The sequence below is a fragment of the Strigops habroptila genome, chromosome 1 (assembly GCF_004027225.2).
Source record: "Strigops habroptila isolate Jane chromosome 1, bStrHab1.2.pri, whole genome shotgun sequence".
Classification (NCBI taxonomy): Eukaryota; Metazoa; Chordata; class Aves; order Psittaciformes; family Psittacidae; genus Strigops; species Strigops habroptila.
Genome location: NC_044277.2, coordinates 143,389,155 through 143,411,170, shown reverse-complemented (window position 1 = coordinate 143,411,170; position 22,016 = coordinate 143,389,155). Strand labels below are relative to the sequence as shown.

Sequence of the window (22,016 nt, the reverse complement as noted above, 5' to 3'; positions counted from 1 at the left end):
ACCTTTTGAAAGAGGGAAGATGAGCTGTTCAGCCAGCAGCAGTCTTGCTGGCTGCACAAAGTGAAAGGGAAGAAAATAAGGCAGTGATCAGAATCAGAGTGCTAAATCCTCTCTAAAGCTGCAGCCCTGTCATGTAGAGCTAAATCCCAGACAGTGCCAGGTTAGCACAGGATTGGCCCCTATCTCTCCTTCTCTTGCCTTCAGTCCTGCTCTCCAAAGCCTGAAGTTGTTGACATCATGTTGACACAGAACAGGGCATTATTATTCAGAGTTGCATAAAAAGTGAATTTACATTGAGTAAACCCAATAAGCTGCACTGCTGTGACATTTAATTTTCTTGGAAACTCTTCCTATTGAATCAGGCAGGACTACATATATTTGCAAATGAAATGCAGTGTTTGCACTACAGTAACCTTGTATGGACAAGAATGTCTAATTTGGAACTTACCAAAGCCCATTTCCTGCCACCTTCCACCAAACCTCAGTTTTTGGGGGGCCGTATTTCTGTTTGCTGCCATGTAGAGTTTTCATTTTATTCCCAACCCCTATGGCAAAATGTATGTGAAATATTCTTCTGTAAACAGGGTTGTTATTTATGACTGAGTCACTGGTTGCTTGTCCCTTATTCTTTCTAAGGCCACTTCTTCCTTTGACATCAAACCCTGGGGCTGAAAGTTGAGGGTAAATAAATGGTGTCCCTTGAACCAGACACGGTCATAATAAACTCTTAGATGAAATGTCAGCTCTAAGTGAGTGTACTCTTCTTTCTAGTGTATGCTGATCAGCCCTCCAAAGCAGAGCAGTCATATTTCAGAGCTCACTTTATCTCCCTTCTCTTCTTACCATATTGAATGTCTGATTATAAGAGGTGCAGTAAATGGCTCTGTTAAAAGGAGGTTTAACCAGGGAGACATAGGTCAAGACATCATGTTATTTTTTGTGGTGTATGATTGCGTACATGTGTTTATGCATCCATCCAAATCTGCCCAAGATGTCACTTTTCTTAGAGCATGAGTTGTTACCATTTCATAGAAGAAGCTACTTCAGACAGTCTTAGTCTTTGAAGTGATAGACTTTATTCCAAGATTAATGTGTGCTCTAAAGTAGCTGTGCAAAGGAAACTAGCAAACAGTTTGGTTTGTCTGGATTGTCCCAGAACTGACACCCTGTCAGGAGGGGCAAGAGGATCATATAGTTATAGAATAGTTAGGTTTGGAAAGGATCTTAAGATCATCTCGTTCCAACCTCCTGCCATGGGCAGGGACACCTCCCACTAGACCAGCTTGCTCCAAGCCCTGTCCAACCTGGCCTTGAACACTGCCAGGGATGGGGCAGCCACAGCTTCTCTGGGCACCCTGTGCCAGCGCCTCAGCACCCTCACAGGGAAGAACTTCTGCCTTAGATCTAACCTGAACTTCCCCTGTTTCAGGTTGAACCCATCACCCCTTGTCCTATCACTACAGTCCCTGATGAAGAGTCCCTCTCCAGCATCCTTGTAGCCCCCTTCAGACACTGGAAGCTGCTCTGAGGTCTCCACGCAGCTTCTCTTCTCCAGGGTGAACAGCCCCAATGTTCTCAGCCTGTCTTCATATGGGAGGTGCTCCAGCCCCTGATCATCCTCATGGCCTCCTCTGGACTTGCTCCAACAGCTCCATGTCCTTCTGATGTTGAGGACACCAGCACTGCACACAGTGCTGCAAGTGGGGTCTCACGAGAGCAGAGCAGAGGGGCAGGATCACCTCCCTCGACCTGCTGCTCACTCTGCTTTTGATGCAGCCCAGCACGTGGTTGGTTTCTGGGCTCAAGCACACACTGAACCTGGCTCATGTTCAGTTTCTCATAGACCAACACCCTCAAGTCCTCCTCCACAAGCACACAAGGATGTCTTAAAACCCCCCAACCTTTCATGTTTTCTACTGTACTGATATTTTTACTAAAATATCATTGTAGACCTTGTTGTTTTTGTTAGGAATTTATGGTCTGTTAAAAATAAACCCTAAACAGTATGGGTTACTATTAAATATATTCATGCACCATTGAGAGTGAATGGTTAAGAATTCAAAAGGTTGTTACACTTTCCTACCATGTTTTTTTCAACTATAATAAAATGTTTCTTTCAATCTTGGGAACTTGTGTGTGTCTATTATAACCTGTCATTTTGAAATTAGATCCTTATGCTGTACTTTCACATTATGATTAGAGCTGGTTCAAAACACTCCATCCATCCAAAACTGAAATGGTAATATTCTTAAACATATATTTTGATGGGAAATCTAATACAATTTTCTTTTCACTGAGAAAGGAGAAATGCCATACATGTTTAATAATTTTTTCCTCTTTTTTTACTTTCCCTTTGTCACTGGGAGAGGCATGCTGGTATAAATAGGGAAATAAGGAATGACAAGCAGCAAACATAACCATCACTTGCTATATACATACATAAACATACGTGCTCAATTCAAAAGTGCAATAATGAATTCATTACTTTTTAGTTAATCTTTTTGGCAACTGAGGTGTTTATATTCTCCTGAATTATGTGATCTTGTTTGATACAACGACATGGGCCACAATCAAAATACACTGGTGGGGCACTGTGAAATGATTGGAAGCTCTTGTTCCTCACCCAGCTTTGGTTTTCAGAAAGGCTGGTTTTGTGGACTGGATTCGGCATCTGATGGAGTCAGAAGAGTGCTGTGTTGGTATCCTTCACTGGTGATTATTTCCTCTGTGCTTTATAGATGTAGGTTAGCCAGAGAGTTGAGAGCTAAATGTATGGGTCATGGGCTGTGCTCTTTATACTTATCTTACATCAGGTCAGTTGAAATTCCCCTAGAGATGGTCCAAAACTGAATTAGCCTATCTTGACCTTTTCCTTCTTGTATATCCCTTGATCTTCTTTGTCTTTACAGTCTCTTGAGGAAAGTTACTAAAACGGACCCTATGTACAGTTGAAGTTTTCAAAGGCAAAACCCAGTTAGTGAGATTTTTGTCAAAACAATTACAGGCACCTTCCTTCCTTAGCTCTCATCTTTAGTTCACTGTAGATCAGATAATGGTAATGCACAATATTGAGCTTCCTTTGTGGTGGTTTAATAAGGGTTATTTGTTTAGCTGGATAATTGTGGTGTTTACTAAAGGGAAGATGATCTTGCAGTTAAAATGTTATATTGAGATGCTTCTATCTCTACTACAGATTTCTTTTCAAATCATGTAGGGCCTGTGTAACAGTGTTTTCAGTGCTACAATACAGGTATGCTTGACAGCAAGGCGCTTGTGTGTGTTTTTGAATACTCAAGCATCTTTATGAAACTGGTATTTTGGTCTGGATTTCAGAGCATGCATACTCTTCTGTTTACACCTGATACTTTCCATTCTTGGAAATTGGACTCAATCAATCAACCTTAGGAATACAGTACCATATTATAAGAGAGGGAAAATAATACCTTCTCTTTTGCACCCTTTTTTCTTCTCTACTTGAAATATTTACATTTAATCAAACTGAATAATGTGAAAAGTCTGATTTCAGCAGCTACACAAAGGTACACCCTTCTCTGACTCTGCAGTGTTTATTACAGTGCAGGCAGAGCTGTTTGCTTGCTGTTCTTTACATTAAGTCTTTTTTATTGTGTACCCTACACAACAGGAACAAGGGAACAGTTTAACACAGCTGCAGAGAAGTTAACCCCATAAACCTTGAGATCGCTTTAGCTGGAGAAAGCACTAGGTGAGATTCCTTTGTACAGATGTTGCCATCCTCAGTTTCAGTGTTACGAGCTGGAATCAATAGTGGACCTTCAGCCCACTGAAACTTAATAGAGAGAAACTGCCCCACATAAGGGATGGGTCTCCTCCTTCCAACAGAGGTGTTTTCAACAGGTCACAAGCACCAGGCTTCAGAGGGGGCAATCTACTTGCTGTCTACAGAGGGAGTAAATCAAATGTCCGCATCCACATTGTGGATGCCCTGAAGCCAGAGAGATGCTGTGGGAGATGTTGTGGGGAAAACACACCACAACAAGGGTGATGTGCAAACTGAGCTTGTTTCTATGTCCATTCCCTGCAGTGATTGACAAGGAAGAATAAGGTATATTTTCTTTATTTTCCCAGAAGTTACAGAGGTATCTTTAACTAGTGTAGTTTTGTGTGCCAAGAAGGTCTTTTAGCAGGAGAGCTTCCAATGGTTCCAAAGTTTTCCTGTTGAAGAGCAGACAATTTGCACTGCTTAATGCTTCCTGGGCACAGTGCAGCATGTGAAATGTTCATCATAAACTTGATATGATATGGAAAGATTTTCTTTGGTTCTGCTCCAATAAGACCCATAAAGAAAAATTTGGAAAATTACGCAACTTCATCTTAAATCTATCATTTTGTTATGTGCAGCAAAACTGCATCATCAAAGATAAGTTTCAAATGGAAACTTATTAGGAACTGAAAAGAACTAACTATAAAGGAAATATTTATGTAGCTAGACCTTAACATAATATTATGAGTTTTCCAATTGAAGTAAATTGACAAAGCACATATTCACGTGTGTGAAATTTCCTGACAGAGGTTTGTCTGGCTCAAGGTGTTTGTTCTATGTCTCATATTATTGTGAGATAATAGAGATTTTCATGTTATTCAAGTGAAGGAAGTTACTTCCTCCAGCTGGAAAAATGGCACCGTGACACTGAAAAGATAAGAAGCCTCTTTAAGCAACAGGAGACAAATGGGAACCCACAAGCCCTTCTGCAGCAATAGATTGGTTGTAAAGTTAGAGTGTCTAATGGCATTTTGTAGTGCCTTAAAATGAACCAGGCTTATAGTCCAGTGTTAGGTTACTGCAGATAATAGACACTGACCTGTGGGACTGTCATTCAGCTTTCTCTAATAACTCGATAACAGGAACCAGATGGTGAATTAATTTGTAACTAATTGGCAAGACTGGAAAAGAATTTTCTATCTGTGGTATAACTGCAACAAAATAATATCTAACTAATAAGCCGTGTAGCTTAAGTCATGGTGTAGGAGGAAAGTGGAGCAAAAGAACTTCTATTACATAAATGCTACTGCAGCTGAATTCAACCATATAAAGGTTTTAAAATGCACACAGGAGTCTTCTCCTTTCCACCCCTAATGTGTATTAATGACCAAATTCTAATTATCCGTACAGCTAAGTCAGTTTGATGCTTAGGAAGATGTTAGCACCTCAGAGCTCCACAGAGATGAAAGATGAAAAGGAGAGACTTCTTCTTATCTTCTTATTCTACAACTGGACAGACAGACAGACACACATACATGGTCATGTCCGTGCACTCCTGGGAGCAAGAAGCAACCAGAGCAATTGATGTTCAGATCTCTGTCCCACTGGAGCTGCCTTCAAAAGTATTTACTAATGGTAGATAATTGGAACAAAATCAAGAAATAATGTCCCTTGCCCTATAGGTCGAGTGTGAAGGATGCTCAACAGCCCAGTGCTTTATAGTTGTTCCTATCTCCATTTGTGGGACTTCTCAGTTATAACCATATGATGCAGAGAGAAGATATGCTTCGGGGTTGGTTTTTTTTCTGGATGGTGTGAGATTCTCTTCTAAATCCGTGTTACAGAGGATGCAAGTCTCATCTGTGCAGAAAAGCATGGTACTATCTCTAGTTCAACTCCTACCTGCCTATTCCTTATGCACCTATGACAGGTCTGCACAATGCTAGCAATACTGGTTCTGATCAGCTGTGATATCGTAAGGGTAGATCCTACTCTTCGGAGAACTTAGGAAAGGGAAAGGTGTACACTTTTGAGCAGAATTGTGGAAGTGTATGTGAAGTGCTCTTTCTTAAATCTGCAAAGACAGATCCATTCCAAAGAGTACTAAAAGAGCTAAGGATAAAGGGAAAATAACTATAAAAAAAGATGCACTCAGGATGTTATGAAGAAAGAAGGTAACGGTGGTTTGCATGTTCCAAGCAGTGGGAAATAAATCACAGCAGACAGCGTGGCACATGTTGAACAAGAACACATAATTCTTGCTCTAAGGAATCTTATAACTGCAAATTAATTGCGTTTTTATTAGCATCCCCTAAAGCTTTTGGGGACATAAGTTTTGCAAGGTAACAACTGGGTTGTGGAAGTAGGCCACTGAATTAAGAAACAAATCGCACAAACTTGGAAACACAAAGCTGTCCTTGACCTCTGTGTAGTTGAGGCACACTTGAATTACCCTCTAAGTGACTAACCTGTGGGAAGCAGTGGGTGAAGGCCTTGGTGGTGAAATTTATACTGGGTGAGTAAGTCCTGGGGGCAGTCACAGCTCTGCTTTTGCAATCTTGTAAGGCATTTGTTGAACATCATGGGACAGTATGATAGTAAAAGGATCAAGGCTGTGTTTCCTTGACTGGGGATTCAACAGTGATTGAAGATGGAAGAACTTCTGGGTGTGTCTTCTTTTCCTCTTCTGTGCAGAAGCAGGATAATATAGTTGAAAACTGTCAGTGATGTAGCTTTTTCTTCTTTCCAGAATGATCTGTAAAGGAGAGAAGGCAGTCAGAAATCACATGATAAAGTTTGGGTGCTTTATGTGATGGAAGTAGCATGTCTTTTGACTGTCTCCGCTTTCCATTACCATTTTTTCAGCTGCTTTGTTTCATTCTCCTAGTTTCTCTTAGACTGACTCACAAAGAAAAAGGATTGTCCATTGACTGTTACCTTTGCCTCAACGCTCACCTCCTGTTCTCCTCCATTTCTTCTTTAATTTAAGGCACCATAAGGAATTTTTTTTCCCACCAGACATAATGAATGGCTGGGAGCTGTCAGCTCTTTTGGACTCTTTTGTCTTCTATTCATCATTATGTCTTCATTGTCCTCTTTAATTTATCTGCAACATTGAGGGGATCACTTACTGTGAAAGACAATATTGCTAGCCATCCAGAGGGATTTCACACATCTATTCATCATTCTGTGTAAGATAAACTATATGTGAAATATTGTGCACTAAAAAGTGTCCCTTTCAGACACCAAATGCTTAGCTGATATTTTCACACACAGGTCTCTGAGGCTAGGTATGTGACACCTTTTCTGCATACAAATTTCCACCAACTTACCTGTTGAAGATGGGTCTTTCTAAACTGAAGTTGATTTGAGTACAAACTGGAACTGGCTTTATTGCTTTGTTTCAAAATACAGCAGTAGGTACACCAATATGAATTACAATATAGAGAAAAAACACACCCCAAAGTCAGAATTAGACCTTTATTTGTAGAATCATACAATCACAGAATGGTTTGGGTTGGAAAGGACCTTAAGATCATCCAGTTCCAACCCCCTGCCATGGGCAGGGACACCTCACACTAGATCATGTCGCCCAAGGCTCTGTCCAACCTGGCCTTGAACACTGCCAGGGATGGAGCATTCACCACTTCTTTGGGCAACCCATTCCAGTGCCTCAGCACCCTCACAGGGAAGAACTTCTGCCTTATATCTAACCTGAACTTCCCCTGTTTCAGTTTGAACCCATCACCTCTTGTCCTATCGCTACAGTCCCTGATGCAGAGTCCCTCTCCAGCAGCCTTGTAGCCCCTTCAGACCCTGGAAGCTGCTCTGAGGTCTCCACGCAGCTTCTCTTCTCCAGGCTGAACAGCCCCAATGTTCTCAGCCTGTCTTCATATGGGAGGTGCTCCAGCCCCTGATCATCCTCATGGTCTCCTCTGGACTTGCTCCAACAGCTCCATGTCCTTCTTATGTTAGGACACCAGCACTGCACACAGTGCTGCAAGTGGGGTCTCATGAGAGCAGAGCAGAGGGGCAGGATCCCCTCCCTCGACCTGCTGCTCACGCTGCTTTTGGTGCAGCCCAGGATATGGTTGGCTTTCTGGGCTGCAAGCGCACACTGCCTGGTTTTCAGGGGAGAGGCAGTAGGTGTTCAGACTAATTGGGAATATACCCATTTACTTGGAATTTTAATTATAGATCTAGGAAATTAAGGTTAAGGGTCTTTTGGTTTGTTTTTTTAATCTTAATCAAAATGTGGTATATTTATACCAGAAAGGTCCCTCAAGTATGCAGGATGGCTTCTCAAACAGTGAAGCACAGTATGTTTTACAATTAGGATTTTGGAGAAGTGTAATCCCAAGAAAACTTTGGGAAGTATTAAGGAATAGAGTGAGGCTAAAATGGATACAAATCTCAGGTACAATCAGATTGGATTTTGGATTATTAAAGTTTAACACACATTTTCCCAATCTGTTTATCGTTGGGTTTATTTTTTCTAGGACCATTTCTGTTTCTGCTCGCTCTTCATAATTTTTTCTTCTTGTAAGTGACAGTTTGTGTATTTAAAAGACATGGCGATACTCTGGTTTTACATTAACCAAGGTCAGGAACTGGCTCTGTGTCTGCATTTCCCATCTGCATGGGCACAACTCTGCTGATCTGTTAGTGCCTAAAACTGAATGCTCAGATGCAGAAGAAAACATGGGTTGGTGAACGGGAGCTCTTGCACCTACCAGCCACTCAATGTGTCGCCTTTCTTGCTCATGATAAATAAATGCATTTATCACAGAAGAACTGCAAAAGATTTGTGTAAGATAAAGGCTGCAAAACGCAGGTACTTCCAGGAAAAGAACTTTCGGATTAGGTGTGCCTGTATGGCCATGAGGTAGCACTGTGATGGCTGGACATGGGTTGATACTTGGAAAGAGGTTTCCTCTGCAGCTTTTCAAGTGCTTGACCGTGAAACTTTGCTTTCTCTTGTTAGAGATATAATAGAGGATTTTCCATGATTGAACTGTGACTGGAAGCTGCTGAAATTAGTATTAGTGTTGAAACTGTGGCAACTTCAGAAGTTGTTATATACAATAGGTGTATATTTGTTATATAACAATATTAAAAAGGCCCTTCATTGCCATCTCTCAAAAATGCCACGGTAGTAAGCAATGGGTGGTAAAATGGCAGATGAAATTTGTTGCTGATAATTGCAAAGTCACATACACATGTAAAAACCAATCTTATCTCTACACACCTGAGGATGGACTCCAGATGAGGTATTGCCACTCAGGAAGCTCTAGACAACAGTGGAGTAACGCTCAGCAGCACTCACAAAGGAGAAGAGAATCACAGGCAGAATTGGGAACAGACTAGAGAGGAAACAGGAAGCATCACTGTCCCATATGAGATTCCAGCACACACCCAAGTTCTGATGGCTGCATGTAATTTTGTTTTCAACTCCTCAGATCTGAACTAGAAGGGAAATGTGCAGCTTAAGGCATGACAATTATCTGACATAGGGTATATCTTCTGTATGAAAGAAACAAAAACCCAAGAATTCCTCAGCTTGAAATAGAGATTCTAAATGATCTAATAAAGGCTAAAATTGTGTATGACATGGAAAAGATAAGTAAGGAATAATTACTGTCAAGTGAAAAACCATAGCAGCTCACATACTGTATTCAGCTCAGGGTTGCTGTAAATAGAGCAAGCTATGCCAGGATGTAAGGATTACACTTATGTTGTTTCATGTTATTTCTCTATGGTCCTGCTAATAGCTGAAGTTAAGGACAGGGTAATGGGCTCACTGAGCTTTCACTGGGGTAGGGGCAGCAGTGCTTCCTCTGTTCTTATGTCAGATCTTGATTCCAGCACTTAATGGGCTGGTTCATGTGCCTGAGCTTTGTGAAGCTCATTGGTAGTCATTGATAGTCATTGCAAGCAGTCTCTGTCTCTGGAAAACTATCACTGGGTGTGATTTGGCTCCCAAAGGTGTGCAAATAAATATCATAAAATGTCTCTTGCTATAAAATATCTCTAAAATAAATCCTTGGTTTATATGCATTTCCTGTACACATGAAGTAAGCTATTAAAAAATACAGCAAGTTTAACTGTGCTATTTCCAACCATGTTTAAATTTAAATCAGTTGGACTAGATGATCATTGTAGGTTCATTCCAACTGAAATATTCTATTCTATTAACTGTAAGTCACACCGAGGACTTTGAAGAAATTGAGAGGTTTTAAACTTATGGCAACATTTGGTTTATCCCTCTTCTCCAAGTTGTCTATATATGATTTTATGGCCATGTAGTTAAAAACATAAGTCTTCTAATGGAGGGCAATAGAACATAGTGAAAGTTTTCCAGTGCTAATCTTTATTTCTTTCCCCATATGCACACACTATTTCCTATTTGTTAGCACAGGGTAAATTACCCTAAAAGTCCTGTCTAAATAAACATATCCACAAAAGCATACCATTTATTTTAGCCACAATGCCAGAATCTATAAACAAATACCTTTATACATTCTCGGCATTATTGATATGGAGATGGAAGGGAAATATGAAGAAAATGGGGTTCACAGCCAAAAACTGTGACACATTGCAGTTGCCAAACACAGTTCAAATTATACAGAGTAAATAATGTGGATTTGGGGTTGCAGTTTCAGAGTCTCCTTTTTTCCCATTGTATTTTTATGACTTCAGATGGGTCAGGGCTTATAAATCCTGTTTTGACACAAACTTCAAAGCAGAGTCCTTGGGTATGTGGGATCTCCACACTGTCGGTGGCTTATCTGGTTCTTGTTCTTTCCTGCATATATTTCTTATTAATATGTTAGTGGATGCTAACTATAGACTTTTTGTATATGCATCTTTGAAAAGTGCTGTAATAGACTATATGATGTCTATTTATGCATAAAGACTGCATAAAGCAGACATATTTGCTATGTCTGCTTTGTTGTTTGGTAAACCTTAAGGAGAAAGGAGACCAGGAGCCCCTCAGAAAGTTTTCAGCTCAAACAATGGCAAGAGTCTGATTCTGATTTTCATTTAACTTAGTAAATTAATTTGCTGAGGGTTGCTTTCATTTAGGAGAGGACACCTTGCAAATTCTGACATTTCTGCAGGTTACACAAATGTTTTTAAGGTCCAATTTTAAATGCAAAGGAAAGCATGGGAGAACCAAAAGCCATGTTTGTGTACATGAATTTCCATATCTAATAACTCAACAAAACCCCAAGTGTCTTTTGTTACAGAACTCAGTCAAGAAAAGTCATGATCCTTTTGAGGCTTCCCCATAGAAGTCAAAGATAGTTCTGTTTTCAAAAACTGTTCATCATTTATTGAGTTCAAAGGTGTTATTTATTCATTTTACTTGTTTATTTTATGTCTTCAAGATTGCATTTTAAATAGGCTCTGAAAGATTTATATGGGGGCATGTTAAAATGACTCAGAAATGTCCCCAGGAGTTCGGAAGACGAAATTATGTTGTCCTGAAAACTAGAGGACACATAAAATGTTGTTACTGACTCCCCAGGTGGGAAAAGGTGGGATGGTTGGATATTTTTGCCATATCTCATTTTCAGACAGTTACAAGAGTTGTGAGATTCCTACCTACACCAAGATGGTTCACTTTAGGAGAACACAGAGAAGGTTCTCCAGTTGCTGCAGCTCTAGCTTTCAGCCCAGGTAGCTGCTGGGGTAGGCCAGGAGGTGATGAGCTGGCTAACATGAAGCTAACAATTGCGAGGACAAAGCTGCATTTGCTCCTCTGCTGAGGACCCTTTCTCCAAACTAGAAAGACTCTTGTGATACTGGTTTTATCAAGTCATAGGCACAACATGAAAGTAATTCTCAGTGTGTGTATTTTGTATAGTCTTGAGAATTCTTCCCCTTTTTGGCCATAGCTGTACGCTTCACTGCCAAGCTGTTGGAGAACTAACACAAGCAAAGCTTATTTAGGCAATTTTCCATTGCTAATCAATACCATTTTCCTATGAAGCTTCATATTACTTTGTGATCAATAGGTATAACAATGGCATGTATTTTCTGTAATAAATAATTTTCTTCTCCTTTTGATTTTTTGGACAGAATCATGAATAAACTGGCAGACCAGCAGGACCACATGATACCATGAAGAGAAGCTTACAGGTCCTCTATTGCCAACTGTTTAGTAAGTAAATACTGATTTTTCTTTCTGTAAGAAAGGAACTGTTCAAATCCTTACATATTTATGCAGGGCATGGTTCAGGGAGATACTTAGCCATGTGCCTGGCTTCAGGTACCTGGAGAACCATACGGAAGTTAAATTATCTTGTTAACTGAGATATTTGGAGATGTATTTAAAAAACAGGTTGAACTACCAGCTGATTCTGCAGAGTTGTACAAGAGTAGAAGTGATTTGCTGTGCCTTGCGACTGTGAGATGTGGAAACAGAGGATGGTGGTTGGAAGAGATAACACAATGGTTTTGTATTCATGGTTTTTGACTACTTCTCAGTAGACAAAAGGAATCCATCCCATTTGGCACGTCTGGTAATGGTCTCTCAACATCTATGAATGAGAAAAGGAAGCTCCAGACTCGCGCAGACTAAATCCTGTGTCACTTCCTGAGATGACTAGTTTCTTTTTTCTAAGTTTTGGCTTAGTATGCATGGAATGAGCAATGCAAGGACCATTACTTTTATTGGCATGTGTAAAAAGTAAGTGTAACAAATATTTTAAGCACTGTTACAGAACTATACTGTATCTTGGCTTTATTTATTGCCATCAGGGTATAAAGTGAGATTTTTTTGCTCTGCTAGATTGGCTAGTGTTCCTATTCTTATTTACAGCTTCTCCTATGACATAGGAGAAACTCAGCTGTGTCTTTGTGGCATCTGAGGGGAGATTCTGGAGGTGCACCCAGGATTGTTTTGCTCTCATGAGCATAGAGCTAGGCCAGATGTGCCTACACAACCTTTGATGTGCCCAGAGCACACCTTTGGCTCCAGCGGTTGGCTGCCTGGCTGGGGTGCAATGAGAGAAGGGTTCCTCAGGGAGAACTCTAAACAGAAACCCACTGACAGCAGTGGGGGCTGTGGTAGTTTTACAATAGCTGAGGAGCCAGAGTACTTTGTCTCATGTTTTGCGTGTTGAATAGTTAACTTAATTCTATATTGACCTCAGTTGCTGGACCAACATTAGGTTCATTGTAAAGAAAATACTAAACTAAATATATGAATACATTTCTACCAAGATGGTGGGGAAAAAGGAAGTTATACTCCACATCCAACCTATCGCAGTGTTGGGTCTTTCTGTAGTTTTTTAATACCATGCTTCCCTGCTTGGCATCATTCCCCATTGCTATCCCTGCTGCTTTAAACTATTTTGTTTTTCAAGGTAATATGTAGAAGATCTAGGCAGAATATAGAGAAACACTGAAACGGAAGAGGGAGAGATTAAGCAAATTATACACACGCACATATATGCAGTGTGAATAAGAAACAAACTTGTGAACTCCATGATGTTAATTTGAAAAGATGGATTCTGAACATACTGTTTCTACCAGCAGATAAACAAACTGCCTTATTTCCAAGTGCAGCAAAAATGTGTATTAAATGTAGTTATCATTAACAACTGCAAGAGCTAAAGCTATAGAAGAGAGATTTTGGGCATCTGGAATGATTTTTTCTCACTTGGCTGGTTCCAAGATCCACCAAGTTACTTAATTCCTGTTAAATCAGTTTTCTTTCAGATGCCCTGTAGGTGTGTTACTTAAGCTCACTTTTTCCCCAGTTACACCACAATGCTAAAAACAATCTCCAAAGAGTGCATCCTGCAACCAAGGAAGAGGAAATGACTTTAATGTGCTTCCTGTAACTGTACTTCATGGTATAAGAAGGGCCTGCAGCATGGTCTTACTTGTTTCATTTGCACAAAAGAGGGAAAAATGCTGCTACTACACAGAGAAGAAAGAACCCAAACCTTCAGAGAAAGCATAAGGAGAGGGTGTTGTTCTTCAGGCTGATTCACCAGTGTCCTACATGTGCCCACCTTCCTCATCTGCTACTGCAATAAGTGGGTCCCTGGTGCTGCCTCTCTGATGGGGCAGCATTTTCATCTTGTCTGCTGTGTTGTGAGTGATCAGTTGAGGCTTAGGGCTATAGAGAGAAGTGCCCTATGTACGTACTCTTGTACACGAGTCGAAAATGAGGGTGGCTTGAATAGAGCATTGGTGGGTTTTATAGAAACAGCGATCATCTGGAGAGACGAAACTCTGTCTGTGCTTGTGTGAGTGTGCCTGTGGCTAAGTAATGTAGGAAGAAGCAGTTTCATCCTCCAACTGATGTGTCATTATGGGGCTTGTCACATCTTGGTTGAGTCCCTGGGCCAGGAGTGGCTGTACTCATCTGTGTATTCATTTCCACCTCTGTTCACTTGGGCTGTGTTCAGCTGTGTCTGCGCAGTGCCTGACAGTGGGACCCTCACACTTACAAGGATTGCTTAGCTTTGGGGCTGCAAGAGAAGACTTATGTAGATACTTGCTCAATTTACAGACTACTGAGATTTAACTGTATTTTTAAAAGTCAGGGCTATATGTAAATAAGATTTTAAATGTAGCATACATATTTTCTTCTTTTTGTGTGTGAATTTTAGATGAGTTATGTAATCAGTCTGTTGCCATCCATATTCTTCTGCAGTGCTTTCCAAAAAGAGCATATTCCACCCATTTATGCTGATCAAGAATAGTATGTGTGAAAATGGCGCTAGCAGCAGCTGCTCTTTTGAATATGGTTGTATCTGGCTTGAATCTGATCCCAGTTGTAAAGAGGTAGACTTTGTAAAAATTGCAGTGCTACATTTGGGACAGGGCTCTGGGTGATGCTACTTTACCTCTAGTCTATTCATAGTTTATGAATAAGTGATTAAACATGTGATTTAACTATAAAGAAGCAGTGCTTTCAAACTGTATCTTCAAAGAGTCTATTTAATCTGAAATCTCTAAGACCCTTTGAAGTCACTGGCTAGATTGAGTCGATGAGGACCAATTAAAGCAAAACATGTGTCCACAATTTGCTGCCATTTGTTCTAGGCGCATCTTTATGGATGAAGTTTGTTGCCTCTGCAATGATGAAGATGCAAATGTCTTTCCCATGAGGCTGAGCGATCTCCATCTTTTATAAAGACCTAATGTGATGATTTAAGCCCTCCAGCATGAGCCACAATATGTCTGCATTCTCTGTAAGAAAACATGAACATTATAATTTACCATGCATGCACTGTTCACTGAGGGCTTCCAAGTTGCATATAAACTAAGGGGAAATGTGGTAACTGGCACACAAGCTGTATACGAGGCTTTCTTCTTCACACATTTATTTTCCTGAAAAATTGAAGGACTTTTATTTTCTGTTTACTTACAGCACTAGTATCTGTGTGAGGACCTGTCACCATAACATCTGGAAATAAATGCCGGTCTGAGTGTTTCTTCATGCCATTATCACTTAGGTGTTCCCAAGCATCACTCTCTCATCTCCAAGGCCTGGCACAATGCCCAGTAATATCAATAGAAAGAGTCTCCTATGTACAGGCTTGCACCACTCTGCAGCAAGCTGAGCAAAACCGGTGGTGTGTGGCTGTGCCTTGTGACACAGGCTGTCACACATCTTGTTGTGGAGGCAGCTCGCCTTCCTCAGGTTTAACTGGCAGCCTGGCTGCCTTTTGATTGTCTCTTCAGTGAATTCACCCTGTACAAAAGGTTAGCACAAGCCAGCGCTCCATTCGGATCTGAAGCAAGTCCAGGAGCTCATCATTCTTTCCATAAATGTTTGAGAAGTTGATAGAGAAGACCCAATTCTCGGTGCTGAGCACGTTATCTGCTTATGCCCATTGCCTCTAACAGGAACCCACACCCACCAACTCCTGTTTCCATTGCCAGCTACTGTCTGTGAATAATTATGTGATATTAATAAGATAGTATGCACTGGTGGCTCTTTTGTGCAATTATATATGGCTCACTTATAGCCATAGTGGGGAGGCATGGTAACAGCACAAAAAGACTACAGCCAGAGGAAGAATAACCTGTTCTTTGCCCATAGTAGTAGATAAGACATGAAGAAATGCATTTATAGAGCGGGTAGATTGACATTAGACATCAGGCAAAAACATTTTAGAAGGTTAGGACACTGAAATGCTAGAACAGGTTAGTCAGGAGGATTTCAGTGTGCCACTGAAGCACTGAATGGAAAAAACCCATCTCTCAGGGGAGATAAAGGTCATCTAGATGATTTCAAAAGCTCCATCGAACCCTCTGATCCTGTGACCACTAGGTAGTGTGTCCTTAGCGCAAATGAGCCTGCTTGCTTTGTCAGAGGGCTCTCAGCTTGCACAAGCCATGTATAATTAATCCCTGCGATAGAAACATAGAGCTGAAGTATGCATAAAGGTAGTGGGGATCACTTGATACAGATCAGCAGAGTCTCCTCCTATCATTCACGAGGCCTCACAGGGAGAAAAGGAAACAGCATTTGTGTTGTGCTGTTAGGCTGGTAGGTGTTAGCTTGAGCAAGGAGAGCAGCAGGGAGTGGTTATCCAGCAATGGACTCCATCCGATTTGCTATGAAATTGGACAGGTAAACAGCCTCTGGGTATGTTTCATGTACAAAGCTTTTCGGGTACTCACTGGGCTGGAGCATTTGTGTTGGAAAGTCACGTGGCTTGGTAACAGGCTGCCCATCAGGCAGCTCACAGCAAGCAGTCCATCAATGCTTGCTTCCCCCAGAATTCAATTAAAGGCTGTTGCTTCAGTTTGTCAGCAAAACCTTTGCCTTCTTGAAAAAAGCTGCAGCCTCCTATTTTGTGATCCCTTCCTAGAAAACAGACCTTTTGAAAGAGAGCTTTAAAAGCAAAGCAGTGCACTTGATAAAGAAACTAAACTGGATATGCATTTTCCTACCAGGTGTAGGCTCCACTGTCCTTCATGTGCCCTTTAGTGAGATCTCGGCTGCACACACACGAAACAGCATGTTCCTGCTCACTGCCTGGCTAAGCACAACTCCGTGGACCGGATGGCTCTTGTGATTCTAAGCCTGAGATTGTTCCCATGAATAGGTTGCAACGTTTAGTTTAGATTTGCTGGTTTCCATGAACATTCTTGCCTTTAGAGACATTATAGTTCAGTAGCATTTCACGAATGCACAAACTCATTAAAGAGTTCGAGGTACATGTTATTGGGGAGGGGATGTTCCACTTTTTTCTGCCAAGAGAAGATACAAATTTAGGACATAGCACACCCCCCCCAAACAGCTAGATCTTGTGAAAACTTCTCCACTGTCTCGTAGAGTTGTTGAAACATAGAAAGATGTGGAATCTGGGACTGCAGAATTTCAGGATATGGGTGAAGTCCGTGACACTGAATTTGGGATAAAAAGCCAACAGACAGTAATTATTATACTTGCTCTTTCTATTGGCAAGCAATTCGTGCCTTTGCACGTATCATTTGATTGTCTGATTGTGTTCTCAGCATTAAGTACCTTCAATTTTATGCTTAGAGTGGTACTATTTGCACAAGAACCCTCTAGATTTTTCAGAATAAGTGGTAACATAGATAACTTCCCAGTGTTTTTATTCATCAACCGTTCACACACCAGTTGTGGGACATTATCGTAACAATGTCCATGACCCTTATGCTAGAAACCCAAGAGATATTAAATAAATTCATAGAAATATGGATATTTACCCAACTCGGAAAATGCTGCAAAGATTTGGTTTTAAAATTCCTTTCTGTCTTGTTAAAACAATAATTTGAGAGGTCAAAAAGGAATCCACAATATTATTTCCGTCTTCTGTGGTGAATTATTTGTGGTTTGGACCTAAAGCAATCCCCACTGTATGACAATGTGTCTGTCTAATCTTCCCTTTTAGATTCAGTATTGTTTGCCTCAAGCCTTGAGAGAGAGGTTTTAGAGGGAGAGTGAATAGGCAGGAGTACAAATTTGACTTTTCTCTATTTTCCCTTTCAAAAGTTTATTCATCCGTCTCTAATAGAAATGAAACTTCAGGAACAAAGACGTAGCAGATTGTGCAATTTCATGTGTGTCTTTGAGCCTCAGTGTCAAGTCAAGTGGAAGAAGAACTGTTGCTGATGTGCAGACAGGAGCCTAGCAACCATGAAATCTCAGTCCTATTGAGTTCAGTGGCAGAACTCCCATTGACTTTAGGAGGACTGAGAATTTATTCCCAGCCTTCATGTCCCCACCTTGCTTTGATATCTTGCATTATAAAACAAGAATATCCTGTCAACCATTTATTTCCTTCCCCAAAGCTTTCTTTTCTTGCTGGTTGTGCCTAAGGGACATTGGTATGTTTTTGACAATGTTGCAATCAAGCCCTAATCCAGCAAAAGCAGTTAAATATGTAAATAGGGCTCTTAACACCAGGCAGACTGCTCCTACAGCAGGCACTAGCCATAGGCTTGAATCACTCTTGGGCTGTATTACAGTAATTTGAAGGAAGAATTACTTCAAAATAATTCAAAGTAAGTGTGACCAGCAGGTGGAAGGAGGTGATCCTGCCCCTCTGCTCTGCTCAAGTGAGACCCCACTTGCAGCACTGTGTGCAGTGCTGGTGTCCTCAACATCAGAAGGACATGGAGCTGTTGGAGCAAGTCCAGAGGAGGCCATGAGGATGATCAGGAGCTGGAGCACCTCCTGTATGAAGACAGGCTGAGAACATTGAGGCTGTTCAGCCTGGAGAAGAGAAGCTGCGTGGAGACCTCAGAGCAGCTTCCAGTGTCTGAAGGGGCTAAAAGGATGCTGGAGAGGGACTCTTCATCAGGGACTGTAGCGGTAGGACAAGGGGTGATGGGTTCAAACTGAAACAGGGGAAGTTCAGGTTAGATCTAAGGCAGAAGTTCTTCCCTGTGGGGGTGCTGAGGCGCTGGCACAGGGTGCCCAGAGAGGCTGTGGCTGCCCCATCCCTGGCAGTGTTCAAGGCCAGGTTGGACACAGGGGCTTGGAGCAAGCTGGTCTAGTGTGAGGTGTCCCTGCCCACAGCAGGGGGTTGGAACTGTATGATCTTAAGGTCCTTTCCAACCCAAACCAGTCTGTGATTCTATGATTCTGTAAGAAAATGTTCCTGCCAGCACACATGCTGGTGCCTAATGTCCATGAATTATCCAGTGCCTCTGACAGCGTTCCTGTGAGAAACACAGAAAAATGGGTGTTAGATACTTAATGTACATCGTTACTGATGTTCCCCCACGTGTGAACTGCCATGCACAGCGACATGCACCGCTTGGGTCAGTAACAGAGAAATGTTTCTATCACCATGTGTAGGTGCTGGAACTTATATATGTTAAATGTCTTTGACCTCTTGCAAAGTCTCTGAACTTTTCTCCCTCCACCCACCCCTTGGCACTCTATATCCCATTATTTATGAGCGAGGAAGAACTAACTGTGGAGGTTATGGCAGCTTCAAGCACTCATGTATGTGTCCATTGTAGCTCACTGCAGGCTGTGTAAATAATTTAGAAGTAACACCAAGCTCATTGCAGGCTGTGGAACATTTGGAAGAAATACATCTAAACCAAAGTCTCATCCAAGCATGTGATGAGTATTGTCCCTGTCCCATTGCTAAGTAGCAAAGATATAGATGGCCTCTGCAGTTCAAGTTCTCCAAAGGACTTGAGCGTGTGCCAAAATTTAAGCACATTTAACTCAATGAAAGTGTTCAAAACTCCACCTGCAAAAAGTCTTGCTGTGAAATATCATCGAAGTTAGCCTTTGGAATGAAGCCATTGCTTCTCAAAGCAGTGCATCCGGCTGGTCTTCATTTTGAAGATAGGCATCTGCAAAACTTCCTTGACAAATCAAGGCCTATACATAATTGGTATGAATGTATTGTTTTTGTATTATTTATTATTATTGGTTTAAACTATGCCTGAAATCTGAAGGGCAGGATGTAATCCCAAGGTCTGGAAAAAGCCCACAGTCTCATTTCACATAATTTGTTCCCCCACATTATTCTTGGATGAAAGGAAGATTATTGTTATATATCCCACAAAAGACATTTGAAAAGTGACCTTGGCAGGAAAAATACTCTCCCCCTGCTATAGTAACTTAAAACCACTCCTCTGCTAGCTTCAAAAACAGTTCTGGAAATGAGGAATTTTATAGCACGTCACATCTCTTCAGCTAGAGAAGGCAAGGAACCACAGCCCCAAGGCCATGTTTCCTCGGGGTGGAGGAGCTGGGTCCCCATGCTGGCTGGTACGTCAGCTATTATGTGCGCCCTAAGTGCCTGGGAGGAACCCACCACTCCAGGCTTTGAAGGGATAGTGCAGCGCAGCCCCACCAGCCTTCCCATCACTGAGCTTTTCTGCTGTCCTGTGACGATGACATGGTTCTTGAGCTTCTTTTCACTCAAGAGCAGGCTCCTGTCAAATCCAGGGACAAGGATTTAGGGCCAGGTTTTTCAAATGAGCAAATGTGGAATTACTTGGTTGGGTACTTAGTGAATTTTCCTAAGTACCTAAGCAGGTTATCCTGCTATCTGCATGGTGGCTAAGTGGGAAACTTCTGCAGATGCCTCTAAGAATTGCACTAGGTATGTCTCTCTGATAAGGAGGTCCAAGATACTTTGGAAAACCTGATCCCTTTTCTCCTAATGTAAGGGGAGCAGACTTTGTTTCAAAACTATATGATACTGTGCAGAACATAAATCTATTGTTCATCAACTCTAAAGCAAAAATCAGTGCTTACTAAGACCAAGTTACACAGAAAGGGAAAAAAAAGAAGGGTCACTGAATCAAGTGCACATCCATAGTTCCTAGTAGTGGTAACACATGCTTCTTAGGCAGTACCTAATGAAGTCACAGCATTGTGCAGACGTTCATTAATTCATTTGGGTTCCAGTGAAATTATGCAATTAATTTAAGCCTCCAATGTAAAATATTACAGCTGATGAGCTGATCTGTCTCGTGCAGTAGGAGATGCATTCTGTCCTTTCTATACACTCTATTTACTCTATATATTTTGCATTTGGTTCACAAAGAGCAGCTCTTGTGTGTTCACACTGCCATAGTCAGCATTCCTTTCACTTTCAATATGTTGCTTCCTAATTCTGTTATAACAGATTCCAGTTGCTGAGAGAAGAAGAAGGAAAAGAAACCTTTCTTTTATCCTGTCAGGGAAGGATCATCAGGGAAGGAAGCAATGCAGGGGGAGGGAGAGATGACTTGGATATGCCTCTTAATAAAGCAGGTATATTCATTTCTTATTGCGGGTATAGTTACAATCCGTGGGTGTGTTTCATATACCTATTAAAAACACTTATGTTGATCAAATGTATTGGGTGCATACTCTGTGTTCAGTATACCGTTATTCTCACTCTGTACTACTGGTGCATATAGATATCTTTCAAGCCGCTGCCATCATCAGCAGAAGCACATGTGTGTACTGTGGCAGAATAAGCTCTGCATAGAAAGCTAAAATACTGCTTACATGGAAATGTTCAGACCATACAGCAGACTCTGTCTCATTGGGGTCTTTAATTCATGGACCTTCCTTATTGCTAGAAAGGGAACAAGGGGCTCTCAGTGCTTCAACATGAAGTTTCTAATTCTTTATGCATTTGAAAAAGATACTGCTTCCTGAAGTTAGCATCCCATGGGAAGGAGAATGATGACCTTGCAGTACCTTCTAAAATGTTAGGTATCACTGGCTCCTTTAGAGGCTACAAATTCATTATGGTATCAGAGCTTCTCATTGCTGAGGGCATTAACAATTAGCATACAGGCACCACAATTACGATGTCAAAGAGAAGAAAGTGAAGATAGCAATGAGAGCACCTGAAAAATGGACAACAGTGTGCTTGCAGGGCAAACACTTGTATTTGTAGAGAAAGAGCTTATTCAGAGCCTTAAAGCGCAGGGAGAGAAAGAAAGTGGGTTTAAACCCTGTGGTCTTTTGGCCTTCTCTTGGAGGTAGAATGGAGCCTTTTTATGTCTTTCACTTCCGTACTGCTGGGGTTTGGCAGTGCTGTTTCCTTAGAGCAACTGGCCATTTCAGCTGGTTTAAAGCTGTTTTGTTCTTCCATTTCAGGAAGGAAGAGCTGTTTTTCTCATCAAGGCCATATACATGCCTGAGAGCCTCATGTCAAATCCCTGCCCCGAGACCTACTTCTTAATGCTAAGGTTGTGAAGCATAAAGTTAATCACATTAGAGTCTGTGCTGCACAGAAGTGCCCTGAAAGTTATTAAGGATGAATCCTGCACCAGAGAAAGAGCAAGTGCTCTGAATCTG

The 22,016-nt window shown here is 41.3% G+C and overlaps 1 protein-coding gene across 2 annotated transcripts in view; it reads left to right on the top strand.

The window, feature by feature from the left end:
* TMEM108 (transmembrane protein 108) overlaps positions 1-22,016 on the top strand; it is a 163,670-nt gene that overhangs the window by 66,432 nt on the left and 75,222 nt on the right. For both annotated transcript variants that reach the window (XM_030476340.1, XM_030476349.1), the window contains exon 3: positions 11,828-11,909. In XM_030476340.1, the coding sequence (XP_030332200.1) occupies positions 11,870-11,909 (40 nt within the window). In that variant the 5' untranslated portion in view covers positions 11,828-11,869. The remainder of the gene's footprint in view (positions 1-11,827; positions 11,910-22,016) is intronic.